The sequence below is a fragment of the Crocodylus porosus genome, unplaced genomic scaffold, assembly GCF_001723895.1.
Source record: "Crocodylus porosus isolate Cpor-Errol unplaced genomic scaffold, CroPor_comp1, whole genome shotgun sequence".
NCBI lineage: Eukaryota > Metazoa > Chordata > Crocodylia > Crocodylidae > Crocodylus > Crocodylus porosus.
The window spans coordinates 8,430,923-8,454,268 of record NW_017728911.1 but is presented as its reverse complement, the minus strand read 5'-3'; the positions used below and the strand labels follow the sequence as shown (position 1 = coordinate 8,454,268).

Genomic DNA, 23,346 nt, shown 5'->3' with positions numbered 1-23,346 from the left:
AAGGGGACCAGCAGGCATTGGGGGAGTCCCTGTTCCCTCGAGCACTACCAGGAGTGACAAGAAATATCGGTCGCAAGCTGGCAGAGGGTAGATTCAGGCTAGACATCAGGAGGCGCTACTTCACGGTCAGGGCAGCTAGGATCTGGAACCAACTTCCAAGAGAAGTGGTGCTGGCTCCTACCCTGAGGATCTTTAAGAGGAGACTAGATGAACACCTTGTTGGGGTCATTTGACCCCAGTACTCTTTCCTGCCATGGCAGGGGGTCGGACTTGATGATCTGCTCAGGTCCCTTCCAACCCTACAAACAGACTATGAAACTGGTAGTTTGAAAAATGATAAGAAAAAGAGGATAAAAATTGGATTTCTGCATTTTGCTTGCATGCAGAAAGTGGGTTAAAAAAGTGTCTGTACTTGACAGGGAGATTGCAACTTCAAAGTCGAATCTGTTGGGGAGTATGCAGTACATTAAAAATGGCATAAAGGGGAGTTTCAGATTTTGTACTTGCTCAACATTTCCTTGTTAATTTCATATGCTGTTATCAGTACAGTTTCCTGTGAATGAATGCTGCTGTCTGCCTTTTTCAGTGTAGAATGCCCACGGTAGAGAGATTTAAAGCCACGACATGCAGCCCAATGCAGGCTGACAGGTCCCTAGTACAAGTTGCTGTGGATCAAAGAGCTTCCTTTTGCCTGCACCCGAGCGCACAGGCAATCAGCTGCATGCAGGTTCGGGACTGGGGAGCTCCGTAATCCACAGCTGCCTGTACTCTGGCACTCATGCAGTCAGCTGCATGCCCTGGTAAACACACTGTGAACTGAAGAATTTTATCCTAGATCCTAATAATTGTATGTCCTGTTATGCTAGACCTTGAACAACTGACATGACAGGATGCATGATTTGTTGGGGCCTGGGATAAAATTCCTCAGATCCTTTTTGACAATTAATGTCTGTCAGGAGTTTCTGATGTAAACTCAGTAAATATATCAGTAAATATATCAGAAGTTTCCAGCTGGAAATGTGGGAGTGAATATTCTTTAGCTGTTTGATTTGCAGTAAGAATAGTCTTGAGCTGAAACCATCTCTTGGTGTGCTTTAAATCTGATTCTTGATTTAGCTCTGGCTTTAGAAAATGTATCCTCACCTTTAATTAACTCAACAAACTCCTTTTTTTAACGAACAAAGTATGATACACAATTACAGTTTAGACCTTAGTTTATTTACATTTGACCAACTGTAAAACTACAAAGTATAGAAAAGAAAGACACCCTCAGCCTCATCATCTTAAAACGGCCAAACACCCCAATATTCTTGTCTAGAGAGAGGACTATGAACATCACTATAATGAAAAATTAGCCATCTGAGTGTTTTATGAATTCTAGGTACTAGTAATATTTAGGACCAGATTTTCAGCTGCAACAAATCAGCATAGCTTTATTGACACGATTAAGAATCTCCCTTGGTTTTAGGATGGTCACACCATTTGGGAATTATGTCACTTTTATGATATAAATCAAAGAATTTTCTGCACCAAGAAATTAAGACATTTTAAACAAGATTTAAATATTTCAGGTATGCTAAATATATTCCCAGTTTTCCAAAATCTTAAAATTCCATCTTTCTTGTGGAAGAGTATGTTTTGTGGGAACTCATTCAATGGATTTCTTTAGAATTCCAGGGCTGTTCAGTAGACTTTGCTCTTCTGGGTAGAATTTTAAGTGAAGCTATTCATTTTTCATCGAGTGACGTCAGATTAATTCTTTGCAGTCAAGTATATCAGAACTGATCTTAATTTTAAATTTCTTTGTGTGTATAGCTGGGAAGGGTTTGTATTTCCAAAGACTGGGATTTAAGGCTTGGAACATTTTATCCTTGAAGACAGGAAAAAAGCAGACACCACTTGTTTTAGCTTTAAGACTCTTGCAAAACTTGAGATGTTTGCATGGGACACTTCATTTTATTGAAAGGGAAGGTGTGGTGTAGTGGGATTCAAGCAGGGCTATGAGTCAGAACTCCTTGGTTTTGCTCCAGTAATTGAAATACTTTTGGGGAAAAGTCATTTAATCTTCCTGTGCCTAGTGATAGCAGCTACGGCACTGAAATGCTTTGTGTACTGGTGGTAAAAGGTACCATGTAAACACAAAGTGTAATTGGTGCTTTCTTTGATTGAGCATACAGTAGCATCTCCCCTTACGATTATAATTTGTTAATAAAATTCCATGTGAAGATGTAGGGGGGTAAAACATCTCTTTTTAAACTACTTTCCCTCCTTAAGCACTGCAAGTGAAAATAGTTGTTTTAATTGGTATCTGCTTTTTGCACAAGGCACAGAAATGAAGCCTAGGGGAACCTGAGGTAGATTAAATCTTTGATCTGCATTAAAACCACTTTTAAAAGTTCCCTGAATTCTCTTGGGCACTTCTAACTTCCGTCTGACCTTTTTATGTGCACCCATTCCATTGGCTTTTCCTGAGGGGCAAGTGTTTTGTACTTTATAGTAAAAGCAGTTCATCAAATAGAAGTCAGGAGAGCAGCTGTCTAAGAGGAAGAAGTAGCCTTTGACATTGGCACTTTGGAAATAGCAAGGTATAGGAATTTAATATATCACTGGAGAATGTTATTAAGCTATGAAAATACAGTATCTCTCTTTTTTTTTTTTAATTACAATACATTCAGCCTCTAGATTGTAGCTATTTTTCTCTAACAAAAATGTAAAGAAATTACTAGTTAAATAATTGTTAAAATCAGTCCAAAAAAGAAGAGCTGAAGTAGCAAGGAAAATGGTATATCTATTTAAAATATTACTGTCCTGGTTAGATACAATAGTTCAGAGCAAGACACTTACAGACTTAAAATTTCTGGTGGCATTATTTTATACTCCTATATAATGTATATTAAAGGGATAGTCTTTATCAAGACTTTATCAGGACTTTGTATCTAAATTTGTATATAAATGACTGAAAGCCACAACCTTAACATGGCAGCCTCGTTTGGACTTTTTACATTCCAAAATTTGGGGCTTAGCTTCCTGCTGTTTTTTGATCCAGAGTTTTGATGTGGTCAGTCTGAGGAAGGAACCATCTAGGAAATTAATTCTGAAGCGAAATTACCCCAAATTTGAGGTCTGTTTATAAGATGGGATTTGTTTCTATTTCACATTTGCTTCTGCTTCAAAATTGTATATTTAAGCGCTTGTCTACACACAGAAATTGACAAAAGTAACTTATCTGCCCATGTCATACAATTAGTTATTGTAAAATATTAATCCAGAATTTTTACTTTAATGTGGTATGTTTACACGGGAGGCTGTTATCTGCAGTAGCTCTTGGGGTGAATTTTCTCATGCAGACAACCCCTAAGTGCTTTCTGTTCATTTTAAATAAGGAATAGAGGAACAAGTAGACAGTATTGTTGGAAGATTTTGTACACTGTACTGCTCTTATTAATCTGCAGGTTGACTATTTGCTGGATTCATTTTTAATTTCTTTTTAATTTTCTGTAATTATTTTGCAGACCTGTTAACATTTTGCTTGTCTGTTTCCTAAACTACATGCCAGGACTGTAGGGTTTTCTTGAACTCAGTGATCGTCTGCTGGAGCTGGGGAGGTGTTGACTGATGGCAAAGCAATGCACTGATCAGTACCCTCCAAACAACTACAGAAGTACCTTACTGCAAGGCTCATCTCCAAAGGCATAGGTATTTGTGCAAAGCATCTCATGGCATTGTAGAGCTACATAGTGACACAAAAAACTTTTAAATCAACTCTTGTGTCTTAAGACTTCACCCTAAAAAGATGGCTAATTTTTATGCTCATAACAGTGAATCGCAGAGTCCAATGTTATGAGCTATTTTTACTTCTTGGTGTCAAGTTCAAGTGCCTCAAGGACCTCTTCTGATCCTCTGTAATTCCCCATAAACAGTCTCCCTGCAATGCAAAGTTGTGAATCCTTTTAACCATTTGGTCAGCACAATAATTATCTCTTACCAACCATGGTTGACGTTCTCATGGTTGGAATCTCATTCCTATAGCAAGGTTGTATCTTCACTATTACAAAATAAAACCTTGCTAGCTTTATAATGCAAGTGCCTGTAAACACCTAACCTGATTTTAAACCCTTTAGAAGTCAATGAAAATCTTTTCATTGTATGGTTTAGTGCTCATTGCAGAAGACTCAGAGGGATGACTTTATTGTTCCTCATGTTTGTAGGGTCAGACCCCCAAACAGAATAAAAAATTAGCTCTGTAATTTCCAAAACTTAAAATTATTAAGTTGCTTGTAATTGACTTATGATTTATTTAGCGTCCAGCCCTGCACCAAAGTTTTCAAACAATGTGCATTGCAGAGGTGCCTTGCAGCAGTGTTATGTTGTATGCTAGTAGGGTAACTACTACAAGCTTAAGGAGTAATCAAGTGAGAGATGCTGGAGTGCAAAGAATTTGTGAGAAAACTTACAGTATTAAATTGCCAGTTAATATAGTGAATTGAACCTGAAGGCTTTGAAGTTAGAGAGGAAAATTGAGTATGAACAGCATCAGACATTCTTGGTTATTTTCTTTTTTTCCCACTGGACATGAGAAGAAGGACTGAGCCCTCCCTCTTTCCCTCCCCCATAGGCTCTTTCCTACATCCCATCTTATTCAGTCTGATCAAAGTAGCATTAGGTGAGCAGAAACTGCATAACCATTGTAACTGATAAGCGGTAACATTTTCTGTATGGCTGAGTCTCATACAACTGCTTATGTAAGCAAATGTGAAAGAAGAAAAAGGAAGACAAGAAGCTAATGCTTCTGTGTCTCATCTCCCCTATTAATATCTATGTACTTAAAGAAACCAGTGCAATAATATGGGCACTTCATTCAGTGTTCCAAGTCCGCACACATAACTGTTTACCATTTCTTACACAGAACTGTTTATTTTACTTACCTTCGTGGAAGGAGACATAAACTAGTCTTTCTTCAAACTCTTGAACGTGTCTGAAATTATTAACCATTTCCAGGGGTTTAGGATCATCAAGTCGTGTGCAGTACAGGGCGGTTTCTAATGCCAGCAGCTAAGAACAGAGCACTCAGTTCAGTATACAGGGAAAGCAATGTAGGTGTATTTAGACATGACATTGGAAATCATTTGGTAAGGAGTGTTTGCACAGAGATCAGCAGAATTGGTGGGATATTTTATGCAGTAGTTTGAGTGTGCTGTGTGAGCCTAAATGCAGTGTGTAAATGTGACTTCAGCTGTCCAACAAGCTGTTTTTCTATTATGTATGCATTTGAGAATTTAAATGAATTCATATTAGATCAAATGTAGAAAGGGTATTTGTTGTTTCATGGTTGGCATTTGCATCTTTTTTGTTCTTTTTCTTTTTTCTAACGTTAGAACTCTCTGCCTGCCTTAACTGATGAACGATTGAAAGTGTTCGTTATATCCCCAATAAAATATGGATGAGTGGAACTGCTTTTAAGCATGTAGATACATGCTATAATTTCCCTCTTTAATTTATTGGTGGCCCACCTCAGAGGCAAACATCTTTCTCTTTTTCTAAGATGTACAGAGACAGATGTGGGGAAGAGCCAAGATAGCTTTTGTGAAATAACCCTCCCCTAATTAAACTTCAGGTTTTAGAAACAAAATCTAACCCAGAAGTTGTTCAGAACTAGGTCCTATTTTATTTAAACCATTGCAGTTCAAAGCTCCAATAAGCAGTTCCATGTATGGCGTATGCCTAAAAAGGCACAAAATGGGAATAGCAATTTACAGAAGAAACTTGTAAGGACTAAGTGGAGACAAAAAGTAAGCACATGAGCTTACTATAATTTCCAAATAGATATCTCTTTTTGTGCCTGTTTAACTATGGGAACATTTTTTTATCTATGATTGCCATTTTTAAAACTCTATGGGTGCATCCAGATAAGCATGCACATGCAGTATGCGGCACCACAGACAGGTCTGCAGTGCTCCATCCCCACCCTGCATGCACTGCACACGCTGCTAATTTGCAGCCTGGCAGGACGGAGGCGGGAGGTGGGTTGATGGCAGGAGATTCTGGTGTCAAAAAAAACCCCTGCACCTAAAAAAATAAGTGGGGTGGTGCATGTGCTGCCTGAAACTGGAGCATGGCTAGCCAAAGCCATGTTCCGGCTGCTGGCCAGGCTCCTTGTGGCAGGATCACCATAGCTGCAGCCCCCCTGGAGGCTCCCAGGACCCCAGGTAAGTCTGCTGGGGCAAGCCTGGGCGCTCATCCCAGCCTCCCCTATCCCAGCCCAGGTAATGTCCTGTGCACGAGAGCGCTGCATGCATGGGGGTTCCCTGGGGACAAGAAGCAGCACACCTTGTTCACTGTTCTTTGTCCCCAGGGAAATGTATGTTCCCTCTTGTTGGGATGTGCCCTATTAAGATGGCATGCTTCTGATTTTCAGATGAACTACCAAATACTGTAGGACAATTGAACTTAAGACATCCCAGTGATTTACAGCCTCAAATTTATGGCCGCCAAAGCAGAGATCCTATTAAAATGGGACGAAAAACTGTCATTTAACATGTTTATTCTAGATAATACTGCAACAACAGCATTTGCATTTGCAGTCCCTTGACCCTTGCACATCAACTATTAACAAATAAGAAAATTACTTAGGCTGTGATCTTGTTTGCATTCAGAGGATTAAGTTGAATAATTGTATCTTTTAGTATTATAATAGAAAATTTCTTATTTACATACATTAGTAAACCTCAAACATGAAATCTATTTGGTAGCATTTAATTTAGCTCTAGGCTCTAGACTACACTGCTAGGCTAAATAAAATACTGTTTGGTTTAAATTTACCTGTTCTTCTGAAATGTATACAGGATGTCGGAAAACGGTCCAAAGAACACTAGGGTAACAAGGAGGAGTGGTCAGGGATCCTTCATAGCGATAATACTCATTCAGTTTTTTGGGAAGCAGTTCTTGGATGTTGAAACCTGGGACTTGAGCCTTCTGGCCTGAAAGAGAGCATCGTTGTAAATACTGTATTTTTAATATGTACATCTCAGCACTAACTGCATCACCCTAACATGCTACTGGGCTGCACTGCCTTGTTGACTCTCAGCGTAGGTGAAGCCCTGTGAGGCAAATTTATTTTTCAGCAAGTTTTTTAATTTCAAATATATCTGATGTACTCTAATAGATGTTAGCCCCAATTTAATCTAGAAATGTAGTTAATTAAACATCTTCCAAATCTGGCGTTACATGTTAAATACTAAGCCAGAATTCTAATTAGTGAGAGAACTTGCTTTTCCCTTTGGAGTGCATTCTTTTCATGCAATTAAGCATGGAATTATCCAACACACTTCCTTGTAAGTAGTGCAGACAGTCACCCAACATTAGGGTTTTAGAGGACTAAATTGTTAATGTTTTCTGCTGCTCATTATGGTTTGAATGTTGTTACTGGTAGAATGAAGAGTTTCTTCTTAACCTGATGTTACTCATCTCTTCCACATTGTCTTGCACTTTATTATATGCTGCAACACTAGTTTTTAAAAAGATATGTGGAGGAAAATATTGTGAAATATGACCACTTACTGGGATTGAACACACCAATATTTAGTATTTGCATGCAGTCAGCTATCTGAATATTTAACTAAGGCTCTGTTAACGAAAGTAATAGTACATGCAAGAAATATGGTCTCGTAATGATCCATATGATGCTAATGTATGTAAGTGTCTGTCAAGCTAGATTTAGAGTCCGCTGAAGAGGAGTGCGCTGTGTTTGGCACTATTCTGAGACAGTTTCATGGAAGCTTGCTATGGACTTGTTCATTGTTTCCTAACATTTAAGGATGTCCATTTCAACCAAGGTTGATATTTTTGTTGTTGTTTTTGTTACCTTCAGCCACTGTTGATCCTTTGGACGCTGTAGCCACTCACCTTTGTATTTCACGTTCTGGAAATGACTGAAGATCTTTTCATATGATGGATTGAATGGACCTATCTGTAACAGAGACAGGAGATGTTCAAGTATTTGGAGTTCTGTGTGTATAAATTCTGTAGCAGCTAATGTCAGCATTTGATTAACAACTTTATCTTTTGATTAAACTTTCCCAAAAGACACATACTTATTTGATAACGCACACTGATATAGCCCTTTACATGAGAAATTAACTGTCTTTTGGAATTGTTTTGTTTTGTCTTTTCATGCTAATACTCTCACAATAGAACAACAAACTAGAAGTATTGGATCTGCTTTTTCATATTACCCAATATTAAATTGTCATTTGTCTGCAAAGAGACTACAGGATTGGTTCCCTAGTACAAATAGCTTTATTGAAGATATTACATTTTCTTATTCTGAGTCTTCTGCCTTATGTGGGCCATTTCTGCACAGAACACCAAGGATAGCTACTCGGATAAAATAAATACTGTGTTTTCTCGCATGCTTCACGCACCTTGTGCTTATTCTTCAGCATCACTTGCTCTCTCCTGGCAAACTCTTCAGTATGGCTTTAACCCTGTCACAGTTGCTGCTGAATTTGCAGCAGCTTTTGGCTGCTTTGTCCTTAGCTTAACTGTTCAGCCAGTTTGGCAGTGGCTGTGATGGGTTACAGCTCGAGTGGCATAGTTTGCAAGGATGGTGAGTGACCAGCAGCAAACTCTGCCTCTCCTCCATGCAGCCTAAGAAGGGAAGGAAAGGGAAAGCAGCACAGCCCAGCAGCCATTACAGCAACTGCATACCTCTTCTGATGCGGAAATCAGCTTCCTAACTTAGAACAGACACCCCAGTTTTGGAAGCCTGATTTTTGGGGAAAGGGTGTGTGTGATGTACAAGTAAATACAGGAAGTGAAGTGAGTGTGCGTAAGTTGAAGTTCATAAAACTATGTGAATGCTCACATACAGGAGCGAAGAGGTGTAGCTCAGTGTCCCCATCTAAACCGCATTCTCTGTAGGTATGTCTATGTTGGGAGCGTGACTGTAGTACATGTAGCTATACCTAAACTAACTGTAACATGGCTGGCTTGGATAGCAGTGAAGCTCCCGACAGCTGCTAGAGCTGATCAATGCCTGTTTTATGAGTTCTTGAGAGCTAGTACTCAGCAATTCATCTGGCAACCAGACACATTAAGTATGTGTATTTCGTTTAACTGTGAAACCTACTATGTGGCTTATTTTCATCAGACAAAAAAGAGAATATTGTTAAATCTAGAGATGTGCTCGTTGATTTTATTTATTTATTTAAGCAGCATCATGCAATTAGTAATTTGTAGCGAAAACAGAAGCCTAGACTCTATCTTAGCCTTAAAATGATGTACTGTACTATCATACTGTGCACAGCTGTTTTGATTTCACTTTGTATAGTAACCCAGATGCACTGAAATTTAGCACATCTGTTGTCTAATTCCTAGACCTGCTCAGAAATCAGATGAAGTAATATGCAGTATAATGAGAAATTTCTGGACCATCTCTAGAGTGTTTGCCTGTTCTCTTGTAACCAGAGCTGAGTGAACATCATGAATTTAGCTCTGTTCTTCTTTGTAAAATGTCCCCAAGCAGGTAGGTGTTTCCTCAAACTTTTTTTTTTTTTTTGTGATCTGATCATCAACAATTTGATTATTCCACACTCAGCATCTTAGAATTGTGAACTGTATTTATTAGTCCTTTTTGCTCGAATGTGATTTATATATGGCCAATATATAATATTGTTTTTCTTTCCTGATTACATTACCAACTCTGGAGGAGAACTTGGGGAACCCTTTTTTGCTTTGAAACTTTAACGGAGAGGGAGAAGGTTAAGCAGGAAAAGGGTATTCTTAAAAACATCCCTTTTTATTTTCTAGTCCATGAAAGCTTTTCTTGAAAAAATAGACTTCTGTAAAATACTCCTGGTCACATTTTTTATAGAATTTTTAATAGAAAATTGGATTTTGAATGAAAGGAAAAGTATTGCAGAAGGTATCTGTGCTTCTTAACCATTTTGTAGTTTTTGATGGCAGTTTTTAAAGTTGTAAGGTGTAGATTTTTTGACTGTGTTAATTTTTTTGCAGGAAAAAATCCAGTCAGTTTTACTGTACAGTTCATTGGCACAATTCAGAGTTTAATTTTCTGTTTTGTCTTGCAAAGTAATTGTATACATACATAGGGCATAGTTTCAAGAGATTCCATCAGAACACTGGTTCATTTAATTGCTCATTGTCACACCTCAGTAATGGGATTTGGAAGCTGGTCCCTCTGTCAGGTTGAAAAATCTACATTTTTTTGTCTGTAATTTTGTGTCATTATAAGAATCACTGATGCACAGTACCCCTGAAGTGCTAGATGCCACTTGTGTGGTCAGATACAAATGTCACGTAATTATTTGTAGCAAGATTCTGCCCACCCTTGTCTCCTTGTTATGCTGAGAAGTGTTCCATGCCATGTGTACTAACCGCCTTCAGTGCTATTTGAGAGTATCCAAATGTGCAAGTTTGAATTCGATTTTGTACTATAACTTAAGAAGCTTGTCTGCTCTTTAGTTTGTAGAAGACAAATTTCAAAGGGTTGAGCATGCCTGCAGCTAATTTTTAAAATGTGAGAGAATATTCAACAGTTATTTTTCAGTATGTACTCAGTTTGCAGGGATGTGATGGCACTGTCTAGCCCTGTATTTTGTTGGTAGGTGCAGTGGGAAAGGGACGCCACTGATCCAGACACACCAGCACTGATGGGGCTCCCAATCGAGTTTTTAAATCTCTGTCCCAGAACAAGGTATGCCTTTTACCTCAATGAAGATAGCCAAAACTGCAAATCCATCTGATTTATCCATTGCTGCTGTTACATCACGATATTTTTCGGCGTTATAATGTACAATATGTAGCTACAAAGAAGGAGAAATAACAGCATTATAACTTCTGGGTAGTAATAACTCTTCTGTTTTATCGACTGATTGAAGCAAGAGCCTTAAATATGACGAGATAAAGCCTTTTGCCCACAGGAACCTGTTCCCCTGGCAGAGGCAGGTGCAAGGGGGAGAGAAACGGGCACTGACGTAATGTTCCTTTCTCCTCTTTCTTCTCATGTTTGACAGGGATACCCTTTGAAGCACAAGAAGTAGGGCTGTAGCAGGTGTTCTTTTGCCCAGTACTTACCACAGCAGTCAAGGAATACTTGCTTGGCTGAGCAAGGTGGTCTTTTGCACAGAGTCCTCTGCTGGAGTGGTTTTGATGGACATCAGAGTAGTGAATATCTAATTAAGATGCATAGTACAGTTTGCCCCTCTAAGCATTGTTGTTTTTAGGCTGTCTGTGCTCTACAGGTATCACTGCATAATTTACACCTAGGGCATATTTTCAAACTTTTCTTTGCAGCCGTTATAATTCTGTATCAGAATTTCAGCTTTCAATTAATCGCTAAGTGCAAAAGCTGGTGCTCTAGACTACTGCTTTGGGGCCAAGGTACATAGAGGATAGACATTAACATTGGCTATGAAAAGATAGACATTTCAAAATAATTCCAGGAGAACTTGATTAGTGTTCTTGCAGGCCCACTAATCAGAGGCATAAAAATTCACTCTGACTTCTTACTGTTCTTTTAATGAAGCCAAAAGCAAATGGCTCATAGTTTTTCATAGGTTTCATAGACATTCAGGCTGGAAGGGACCCCAGAGGATCATTGAGTCCAGCCCCCTGCCCAGGGGCAGGAAGTCAGCAGGGATCATAGGATCCCAGCAAGATAAACATCCAAAAATGTCCTGAAGCCATTCAAAGTGGGTGCTTGAACCACCTTGGTGGCAGTCTATTCCAAACCTTGGGGGCTTGGACAGTAAAGAATTTCTTCCTTATGTCCAGCCTGAAATGGTCGCAGAGGAGTTTGTGACCGTTCGACCTTGTCATCCCTTGGGGCGCTCTGATGAACAGATGTTCCCCCAGATACTGGTGAACACCGCAATAAACTTATAGGTGGCCATGCCTGACCCTGCACCTGAGCCTGCGCTTTCCCAGGCTGAAGAGTCCCATGGCTCTCAGCCTCTGGTCATAAGGTCTGCTATCCTGACCTCTGATCGTGCGCATGGCTCTCCTCTGCACTCTCTCAAGCTTCTCCACATCCTTTTTGAATTGCGGAGCCCAAAACTGGACACAGTACTCCAGCTGCGGCCTCACCAAGGCCGAGTACAACGGGAGAATGACATCCTGGGATTTGCTTGAGAAACATCTATGGATGCAAGTAAAGCAAGCAAAATGCTGGCTAGCTGCAGCATCACATTGGAGGCTCACGTTCATCTTGTCAATCATGACCCCCAAGTACCTTTCATCTGTAGTGCTAGCCAGCGTAGCACTGCCAAGCCTATCAGCATGCTGCAGGGTTTTCCTCCCAAGGTGGAGAACCTTGCATGTTTTGGTGTTGAACACCATCAAGTTCTCATCTGCCCATTTCATGAGCCTGTCAAGATCTGCCTGGATCACCCTCCTGTCCTCAGGTGTGAATGCTTTACCCCAGAGTTTAGTGTTGTCGGCACACTTGGCCAGCCTGCTTCTGACACCATGGTTTACATCATTGATGAAGATATTGAAAAGTAAGGGCATTAGGACAGAGCCCTGAGGGGCCCCACTGGTCACAGGGCACCATGGCGATTGACTTCCATCAACCACATGACTACCCAGAACGTGAAAAGTTGATCTACGACAAGGCTGTCTAACTGGCAGCACATGAGGGGTCGAGTTGCAGTCCCTGGGCTCCTGCCTGGCCACCACTTCACCCATTGCTGCTGTTGCAGCAGCAGCCAGAGAGTGTCCAGGGTCCTCTTCCCTCCTCTGGACGCAGCAGGCAGGCCAATGCAGTGTGTCGCAGCCAGGGGAGCTAAGGAAGTGAGTCTGGGGCCACATGGTACAGCGGTGGGAGGGTACCCTCACAGTGCAGCAGCGGGGGGCATCCACACAGCATGTGGCTCTGGGGGGTCTGCGGCTTGCTCTAATGCAGTCTGTTGGTGTGTAGCCCTGCTAGTGTGGTCAATAGGGCATTTGACCCCCAGCTGCTTAGAAACTGGACAGTCATATATTAAATATTAAAGACACAGCTGCTTCAATAAATGCCTGGGCCTGCTTTATGCCAAAGTAAATTAATCAAGCTACACTTTTCATTTTGAAATAACTTCGTTACAGTTCGTGTGACCAGACTATGGAATAGGCTCCCAGTGGGGGTGGTGCAGGCACCTACCCTGGAGATTTTCAAAGGAGACTTGATGCATACCTTGCTGAGATTATTTGACCCCAGCAGTCTTTCCTGCCCAGAGCAGGGGGGCTGGACTCAATAATCTCACCAGGTCCCTTCCAGCTCTAAACTTCTGTGAATCTGTGAATTAGCGTTTGTCCAACTTCCATTTTCCTTTTCACTGATTTAAGCTTCTTACCTCTGCTGCAAAATGCTTCCCATGGATTGTATGCTCTGAGCCTTCTGGCTTCTTTCTGTTTCCCCAGTGTAAGTGAAGCTGAGTTGCAGTGTACTGGAAAGGGAGGTTTCTGATGTACATGGTAGGAGGCAGACCCACTCTCACTGCAATTAGACCAAAAATATGGGAGAAGATGATACCACAATGTACAAGTGTAGGACATGTCTGACACTGTTGGATGCAAAGTATTACAATAGGAGATTGAACCATTGAGGTGCTCAACACGGAATCCTACACATTTCATGTTTTAATAAGTTAAAGATTAGTGTTTTAGCAGTGTTGAGCCTTTTTAGGTAGTTCAAAGAAGTTTAGAACATTTTATCTTCAGTTCTCTTGGAACTCCACGGAATTTGAATTGAATATGAGAATTGTGATTTCTCTATGGCTGCTGGAATACCTTCTCTTCCCTGGAGACTGCAAAATGACCCCAGTCTTAGTAAAGGGGATCTGTGAAGCAAAAAAAGATTGTGTGCTTTTCATCTCTTGTTCCCCCCCCCCCCTTTTTTGAGACATAATGAGTTTTTTCAGAGTTTTTCTTGAAGAAAATATCCCTGGAATCCCAACAAAGAACCACCTGTCCACTCCTCCTGGGTGAGGGGGAAAGAGAGACCAGAAATCAGGCCCTAGGAGATTTGTCCTTACCTGTACAGTGGACTCAGGATTGGGCTCATGTCCTTACCTGTACAGTGGGGAAACCAGGTTAACCCCACTGAAAGAGTGAGAAAAGAGGTTCACCTGTCACGCTTTTTTCAACAAAGCAGGAAGGGGAGGAGCAGAGACTGAAGCCCCTTTATAATGTTTTGTAATGGTTTTGTAGTAGTAAGGAAAACTGCTGAAGAATTGTTGCTGTTCCAGGAGCTAGCTTATGGGTACTCTGGATTGCATTGATGTAATAGATACTTAGGTTTCTTGTGATTTCTGGTTCTCTGATGGAGTGTAATAAGTATGTGTGTAAGCTGGTCCTGATGATTTATATATATACTGCTCTCCCACGATCAAAGAAGTTTTCTGTCTTAACACCAGTAATAGAGCCATATGGTAAAGCCCAGTGTTGTTGATTGGTTTTAAATGTATTTGAGCCACTTCTATTATCCTTCATGCAGATTTTAGATTTTAGATTGCTTCATGCAGATTTTAGTGATTTATAAACAAAGCCACAAGGTCTGTTCCTGTTTCTCAATATTTGAACCAGATAATCTAGAAAACCTTTTCAGAAGTTTATAGAATTCTATGAGTTGCTAAACGTTAATTTAAGGACCTAAAAGAATTAATTTTAAGTTTCATGATTATGATAAAGTTGTATAACTTACCAGGTGTTTTAGGTGGCTATCTTTAAACGTTTGTATTCGGTTTCAAAGGTTTGGTACATTATAGCTGAATTTCACTTCATGCAATAATTTAAACCCGTATTTTAATGTGTTAATTACTTATGAAATCCAGTAACTCTTTCAAATTCTTACCTGCCTATTTGGTTTTCTTACCTGAATGACCGTTATTGGTTAATGGAAGTTGGTCAGTGGTGGACATGTTATAACCTACGAGCTCTAAAGGCAAGAGAGTAGAGTCATATTGAAGAATATTATTATGAAGATCTATTGGAGACTGGAATCCTCCTCCACAAAATGGATACTTTTGGGGCCAGGTTGTTTCTCCATCAGGACCTGAAAAAGTTAACAGAGGACACATGGTTATTGGTGCCCATGTTGATGCCTTCCCTACATAATAATAGCTTGGTGTGGATCATCTGTTTTGGATAATGTAAGAGCTCATGTTTTCCCAGAACCTTTATTCCAAACTTGGGCAGGATCCCACTGTCATTTTCTGGATTTAAAAACATGGTTTGCTACACTAACCAATTTTCAATTTCACATGTTCAGTTTTTTACTAGGTCCAAATTTCTGTAACCTAATCTATTCATGTAAGTGGTTTGTTTCTCAAGGCAGACGCACCACAAGTCACATGTAAGAGGCTGCTTAAGGGAGACTTACAGGCAGACCCATACAGCTTTTAGTTCTGGCTAAGAATTCATGTTTTTGATTGCCATTCAAAACAAATTAAATTCTCAAACACCTGAGTTTTACTTACCATTAATAAGAGCTTCTGGTACAAAAATGCCTATTACATTCACTTCTACTTAGTGATCACTGATAAGGAGATGTAAATCTGTATGTGACCTTGCATTTGGTCACCCTGACCCTCGAACAGGCAAAACCTTCAGAGAATTTAGATTGCGTGCGTGCGTGCGCACACATTTGTGCATCTTAAATATACACTCTAACTTGCATATAAATGAACTAGCGATATTTTTAACTAGGAGCTAAATAGTTCTTTTGTTACAAGTCAAATTTAAAGCGTTTCATAGATCTCTTTGGAACTTAGATCCAGAGTTCGCCATTGGTTGTTCATTACATTACTGAGTTATGGAAAGTGGTCAAGTGAGACAATGTGATGTAGGCAGGATTTAAATTGGTTTCTTAGGCAGCTGCTCCTAGGTATTGCAGCACCAAAGTATTAGGTTATTTACCCTGGAGGATGATCCAGCTTGACCAATTTGGATGCCTAAGACCTCTATAAAGTCAATGGAGAGATTCAGCTAAGAGCAATTTAGGGTTAGGCACCTAGGTGTTCTACAGCAGTGGTCCTCAAACAGAGTACCACAGGATCCTTTTAAGGGTGTTGTACAATATTAGCTCGTCTACAATCCTTTACTTGACCTGTGGGAAAAATCATCCTTCAATGTGAGGGATCGTCAACAACAACAATGGCAATATTAGGACTGCTGATGTGTGAATACCTATATGTGATTATGAAGATAAATCTAGAAATTTCAAATAGAAATCCATAGTGTCAAAAACATTTTGACCTGTTGTGGTCTGTCTTAGTTCTTTGCAACAGAAGAATTGCTCTATTTTTTCCATATTAAAAAATGAATAAAACCTAAGAGCTAGTTTTCCAAGGGGTGCCTTGAGCCTAATTATGTGTGCCTCAAATCTTAAAAGGTTGAGAACCACTGCTCTACACAGGGTGCATCTACACATTGTCCTATTACTTGTTACTGTGCCTTGCTTTAGTACTTCTTTTTCAAAGTACTAAAGCACAGTGCAATAACTGCCTGTACTGCACCATATGCATGGTGCATAGATATTTTTAGCTGCTACTTTGCCGTAGCAGTGCACTATACTGAGGGAGTGCACTGCTATGGTGAAGTAGCTGCTAGTCACATGTAGACACCCATGGGCGCTACATCTCTATAGCTCATCACTATGGTGATTGTAGCATCACATGTAGATGCGCCCAGCAAGAACAAACAGTAATACCTCTAAAGGACTACAGGAAACCCTTGCTATTCTTGAATCCCCTATTTGCGGATTTGAATATTCATAGTGCACCGTGCCAATGGGGTGGGTCGGGGCAAGTGCCACCACAGCTCCCTCTGGTGCTGCACCGAGCTCCTGTCTCTGCATAAGCAGGCATGGAGTGCTGCACAGGGCGGGAGAGCGGAGAGCTGGGTGGGCAGAGGGGGAGGGCAGAGCCAGGTGGGTGGGCGGAGAGCAAGCACCAGGGATGGGGAGGGAGGCGGTGGCATCTTTTCCCCCGCAGGGGGTCCCCAAGTGCTGTGGGGAAGCCCTGCGCTTCCAGCTTCTCGGGGGAGTGGCTGTGGGGTCTGATGGGGAGCCCCGTCAGTATTCGTGAATTTTGCCATTCATAGGTATCTCCAGAATGGAACTCCCAGGAATGGCAATTTCTCCTGTATTCAGAAATCCTGGAGGTTTCTAGAGGTAATCAATAGGAAATGCTAAGCAAAGTGGTGGATCTGGGATTTATAAAGCATAATCTACTGTTTGATTTAAAGAGAAATCTTGTGTTTTTACCAAGTCAGTACCTCTGCTCTAGGCACAATAGAAATAGTCTTCTTGCCATAACACAAACATTCATGGTTTATACTCGATCACACTGTTGTATTCCTGCCTAAATATCTTGTGTTAAGCAACTAAAAGAGAAATAGGAAATAGATATGTCAAATGTAAATGTTTATACCTTTCCTCTGAGCTAGTAAAATGAGGTTGCCTTCTAAGTTCCTGGGGCATCTGAAGCTATACTTTTCTCTGGCTCATTGTGAAGCCGTAATTAACTGCAGAACAAAAAAAGATGGGAAAACCTTGTAGATAAAAGGAAAAGGTTAGAGAGATGCACAAGCCCCTGGTCAAGACAGGTGCTCAGGCAGCAAGGGATGTGTCTGCACGTGATATTAATGTGACACAATAAACTCCAGTATCAGGCCCAGGTGGTCAGCCTGCCAGCCCAGAGCTGCTTCCCCACAATTCAGCATGCTGTGGAGGGGTTGGCTGGGGCACAAGAATATGGGGCTAGCCAGCAGGCAGCCTTCGCACTGTAGCACCCCTGTGCCCCAGTCAGCCCCATCATCTACACATGCGTTTTGCCACACGTAACTACTCCGCTGTAGGATAGTGATGTTGAGGGGTAACCAGCATAGGTTCATGCAAGGCCGATCCTGCCTGACTAACCTGGTCTCTTTCTATGGCCAGGTAACAAAGAGTTTAGATAGGAAGGAGGAAGTCGATGTCGTCTTCTTGGACTTCCAGAAGGCCTTCAACACAGTGTCCCACTCAATTCTGGTGGGCAAGCTGAGGGACTGCGGCATTGATGAATGCACAGTCACATGGGTGGCAAACTGACTCCAGGGGCGCACCCAGAGGGTGGTGGTGGACAGATTGATGTTGATCTGGGAGGGTGTAGACAGCGAAGTCCCCCAGGGCTCAGTCCTTGGGCCATTGCTGTTCAACATCTTCATTAGCAACCTGGACGAGGATGTGAAGAGTACCCTGTTCAAGTTCGCTGATGACACCAAGCTGTGGGGTAAAGTGAATACACCGGCAGGCAGGGACCGCATCCAGGCAGACCTGGATAGGTTAGAGAAGTAGGGGGATCTGAACAGGATGCGGTTCAACAAGGACAAGTGCAAGGTGCTGCACCTGGGGAGAGGGAACCAGCATTATGGTTATAGGTTAGGGGCTGACCCTCTCAGCAGCACAGAGGCAGAGAGGGATCTTGGAGTCAGGATTGACTCCAGGATGAATATGAGTTGCCAATGCAACGAAGCAATAAGCAGAGCCAACCACACCCTGTCCTGCACCAACAGAGGCATCACTAACAGGTCCAGAGAGGTCTTGCTCCCCCTCTGTGACACTGGTCAGGCCGCAGCTGGAGTACTGTGTCCAGTTCTGGGCGCTGCACTTCAAGAAGGACGTGGAGAACATGGAGAGGGTCCAGAGGAGGCCACTTGTATGGTTGGGGGCCTCCGTGGCCGGCTCTATGAGGAGAGGCTGAGGGACGTGAATCTCTTCAGTCTCCACAAGAGGAGACTGAGGGGGGTCTTGCGGCTGCCTACAACTTTATCGGGGCCAGCAGCAGGGGACTCGGGGAAAGTCTGTTCACCAGGGGCCCCCTTGGAGTCACCAGGAACAATGGTCACAAGCTGAGAGAGGATAGGTTTAGGTTAGATATTAAGAAGCACTACTTCACTGTAAGGGTGGCCAGAGCCTGGAATAGGCTTCGCAGGGAGGCGGTGCTCTCACCTTCCCTGGAAATCTTCAAGAGGAGACCGGATAGGCACCTGGCTGGGGTCTTATGACCCCTGCCACCCCCAGCGCTCCTTCCTGCCCACGGCAGGGGGTCAGACTAGATGATCTGTCTAGGTCTTTTCCGACTCATTGATTCTATGATAGTACTTGTGGGATAGTATTTGTGTCGGGCAGTACTAGGCTACAGTGGAGTTAATTAGTTTACTGCAGCCTAATAGCTCCGCGCATGTATCTTTACTGCAGAACTAGTTAGTCGGCTCTCAGTAAAGCGTCTTGTGTAGATGCACCCACTGATTATTTAACTAGTATTCTCCGCAAAGTATGAAGCTCTTAGGAATACCTGACTGAGTTTAATACACTCATGCACTGAGTTTAATTCTTTGTCATTCTGTACTTTAGCCAGACAGTTGCACTGGCATGATTGAAGGAAGTGTTAAAAATTTTGATTTATCAGTTTGGTAGCTGTTTGGGACTGATTGTACAAATCAAGTCACTTGTGTGCATGGTTGAAAGTGTGATCCCTAAAAGAATAGATTTTACCCCCTGAAATTATGCTTCAATTACTTGTATTTTGCTGTATGTCTGCAATTATGTGATAGGGTTCTTTTAGACAGCAGCAAAATGGTCAGTCATTCTAATTGTAGTGGCTTTGTTCCTGTTCCTTTCATTGATGTTCCTTTAAATGGTATTCTGCATGCTAATCTAATTTTGGCCATATGACAAGATTTCGATTGATACCTGGCATGAATGACTGTCCCCTGTGCAATCTACAGGCAGATAATGCGTAGCATGATGCCTAACGTTTTGGGGAGAACTGCTGAAAAAGAATTATACTATATATGTAGCAGGGAGAAATCATCTATATCTTTTTCTCCATTTGATTGCCAATCATTTTGATTTCTCATTTAGATTTGCCTGATATATTTCAAACGTGGCTAGGTCTGTTTAGTCACTTCCAAAAGAACATAGGAAAGTAATCTTAAGATATGTGCTATTTTTCACAGGTTTATGGGAACAGATATACTACAGAGACATAATCCAGCTCATCCTGAACCTGAGACTTGATGTACAAATCCTAAATTATAGTGCAAGAACAATAATTTATGTTTTAACTTTTCTGTGGAGGATTAAGCTATAGCAAACTTAGACATCTTTACTTGTAAATGGGAGCATCTATTCATGGCTTAATAATGCTTTAGCTTACGTGTGATGAGTGGTGGACATATTTCATGTGTCCAAAATTTCCTGAGGGTCCTCATGCAGATAAATCCATGCAGAATAGATTTCAGCCATATTCATGGATTTCAGACTGAATGGGAATGACCTTGCAGCCATCCTTCATACAAAACTTATCTGGTTCTTGTAGGCATAAACAATATAAAGCCATCAGGACCAGTGTAATTCTAGGCTTTGTGACATAATCCTAAAAAATCAGTTGCAATCTAAACTAATTCTTCCAGAAGTGCTTGAAAACTAGAAGAAAGGTTGTAATGTAGGCAAGGCTCCACTGACTTCATAAGCCTCATTACTATTATGGGTTTTCAGAAAGACACTAGTTTAATAGGTTATGATACCAATATGATAGTTAAATTACTGGTCTTTATTGGTAAAACAGGAATTTGACTCCATCCGTTGGAAGCCACATTATGAAGTGCAATATGCTTTTTTCTGAAACTACTTTTTGGAGGGATTAGATGAGTTCGGGGATTAGTAACAGGATATAGAAACTTCTACATCTTTTATCCCATGTCAGGAGTTCAGATAGAGGTGAATTGTTCTGGTAAATGTTCCGGTTATTGAAGTCTTTATGCCTAATAATGACCTTGTAGGGACATTTCTGGTAAGGAAAGAATGACAGCTAATGGGGATTAAATGACAGAAATTCCAGCCTGTTTTCCACTGCTACTTCAACCATCTCATCTATTTGTTCTTTTGCAGGAAACCAATTTTTTTATGAGAACCCTTTTTTGGAGTCATATAGCCTTCCTCATTTTCATACATCAGAGCTGTCACTTGAAAGAGCTGGCCTCTTGAAATATCTTGTGATTATGAAACTGATTGCAGGTGTAAAGTATTTCCCAACTACTTCTGTGACACATTCATTGCAAGATTTTCCCATATGTGAGCCAGGTTCACCCCGACATATGGCAGAGAAGTCAAGGGAAGCTGCATCTCTCTATACTAGGGGTCAGTCTGGCTCACTATTGAATTAGAGATATAATGCATGGATGCCCCTTGCTGCTGTCCCTGGTTGCCTAGGAGGGGAAGGGACCCCTGCCACCTTGATAACATAATGTGGAGACTCAAGGCATGACTTCCACCTTGGTGTAGTGTACTCTAGGGCCTCATTGTTTTCATCTAGAACAGGAGTGGGCAGTTTTTTGGACTGGAGGGCCACTTAAGGAGTTTAAGTGAGCTGTTTAATTACGACGTCATAGGGCTAATGGAGACCTGGTGGGACTCCACCCATGACTGGACCACAGGTATAGATGGCTATACCTTGTACAGGAAGGATCAAGTAGATAAAAGGGGCGGGGTTGTAGCTCTCTATGCTAAGGAAAGCTACGCGTCCCTGCAAGCTGATGTTGGTGACCAGGGTGGATGACTGGAGACCCTCTGGGTTAAAATCTGTGGGGAACATGGCACAGGGGACACAATGGTGGGAGTCTACTAGAGATCTCCCATCCAAAGTCAAGATCTTGACAAGGAGTTTGCCTGGGAATTGGCTGAGGCCGCATGCTCCAGGACCATTGTTGTCATGGGTGACTTCAATTACCCAGACATCTCATAGGAGGATCACTCAGCAAAATCCAAATGGTCGCAAAGCTTCCTATTGTGCGTGAATGACCCCTACCTGACTCAAGAAGTCTACGGGCCAATGAGAGGTAAAGCGCTGCTCGACCTGGTACTGGCTACTGGGGATGATGTAATCGTCAACCTAGTGATTGATGGGAAGCTCAGTGACAGCAACCACGAGCTGATCACCTTCACCATCCGTCGTAAAGCTGGCAAGTCAGTCAGCAACACGGAAGTCTTTGACTTCAGGAAAGCCAACTTTGGCAAGCTCAGGAGGCTTGTCAGTGAGGCTCTAAGGGACCATGACCCCAGGGGGAGGGGAGTTCAGGAACAGTGGTTGCTCTTCAAGGGAGTGATCCTCAAAGGACAAGCTGAGTCTATTCCATCTCGGAGGAAAGGCAGCAAGAGGGCACAGCAGCCCCCCTGGTTCTCCAGGGACCTAGCAGACCTCCTGAGGTGAAAAAGAAAGGCCTACAAAGGATGGAGGATGGGATTCACTTCCAAGGAGGAATATTATGCACTGGTCTGGTCCTGCAGGGAGTGAACCAGGAAAGCCAAGGCTGCAACTGAACTCCAACTAGCTTTGAGCATCAAGGACAATAAGAAGTCCTCTTTCAGTTATGTGGGAAGTTGGAGAAAAAGCAGGGGCAACACTAGACCCCTGCTGAACCAGCTGGGACAGCTGACAACTGACACCCAGGAAAAAACCAACCTATTGAATGGGTACTTTGTGTTGGTCTTTCATCAGTCCCATGGGACGCCTATGCCAACCATGGGACAGGGAAGTCTGGGTGAGGGAGATCCCCTGCCCTCCATTAATACTGACCTTGTGAAGGAACACTTTGAGAAGCTAGATACCTTCAAGTCGGCCAGCCCTGACAATCTACACCGCAGGGAGCTGCGAGCATCATAGCCCAGCCTCTGGCACGGATCTTTTAAAATTCCTGGCGCTCTGGTGTAGTGCCTGAAGACTGGGCAAAGGCCAATGTGGTGCCTATCTTCAAGAAAGGGAAGAAAGTGGATCCGGCTAACTATAGGCCAGTCAACCTGATTTCTTTCCCAGGGAAGGTCTTAGAAAAGTTTATTAAGGAGGCCATCCTTAATGGACTGGCCGATGCCAACATCCTGAGGGATAGACAGCATGGGTTTGTTGAAGGTAGGTCTTGCTTGACCAATCTCATTACCTTCTACAACCAGGTGACCTATCACCTGGACAAGGGAGAAGAGATTGATGCTGTATACCTTGACTTCAAAAAAGCCTTCAATCTGGTATCCCATGATCACCTCTTGGCGAAACTGGCCAATTTTGACCTTGGGTCCACCATGATCCCCCGGCTGGAGAACTGGCTCTGTGGTCAGACCCAGAGGGTGGTAATTGACAGAAGTCAATTGTCATGGTGCCCTGTGACCAGTGGGGTCCCCCAAGGCTCTGTCCTTGGACCCGTATTGTTCAAAATCTTCATTAATGATGTGGATGGACATTGGTGTCAGAAGCGGACTGGCCAAGTTTCATAGTTTCTAGGGTCGGAAGGGACCTGAGCAGATCATCTAGTCCG

At 42.1% G+C, this 23,346-nt stretch overlaps 1 protein-coding gene across 7 annotated transcripts in view; it reads right to left on the bottom strand.

The window, feature by feature from the left end:
- The window catches only part of CA12 (carbonic anhydrase 12), a 41,932-nt gene that overhangs the window by 9,695 nt on the left and 8,891 nt on the right, over positions 1 to 23,346 (bottom strand). For all 7 annotated transcript variants that reach the window (XM_019533395.1, XM_019533398.1, XM_019533394.1 and 4 more), the window contains 6 exons: positions 14,873 to 15,052; positions 13,353 to 13,495; positions 10,728 to 10,823; positions 7,903 to 7,966; positions 6,820 to 6,977; positions 4,926 to 5,052 (listed from right to left, as the gene is read on the bottom strand). In XM_019533395.1, the coding sequence (XP_019388940.1) occupies positions 4,926 to 5,052; positions 6,820 to 6,977; positions 7,903 to 7,966; positions 10,728 to 10,823; positions 13,353 to 13,495; positions 14,873 to 15,052 (768 nt within the window). The remainder of the gene's footprint in view (positions 1 to 4,925; positions 5,053 to 6,819; positions 6,978 to 7,902; positions 7,967 to 10,727; positions 10,824 to 13,352; positions 13,496 to 14,872; positions 15,053 to 23,346) is intronic.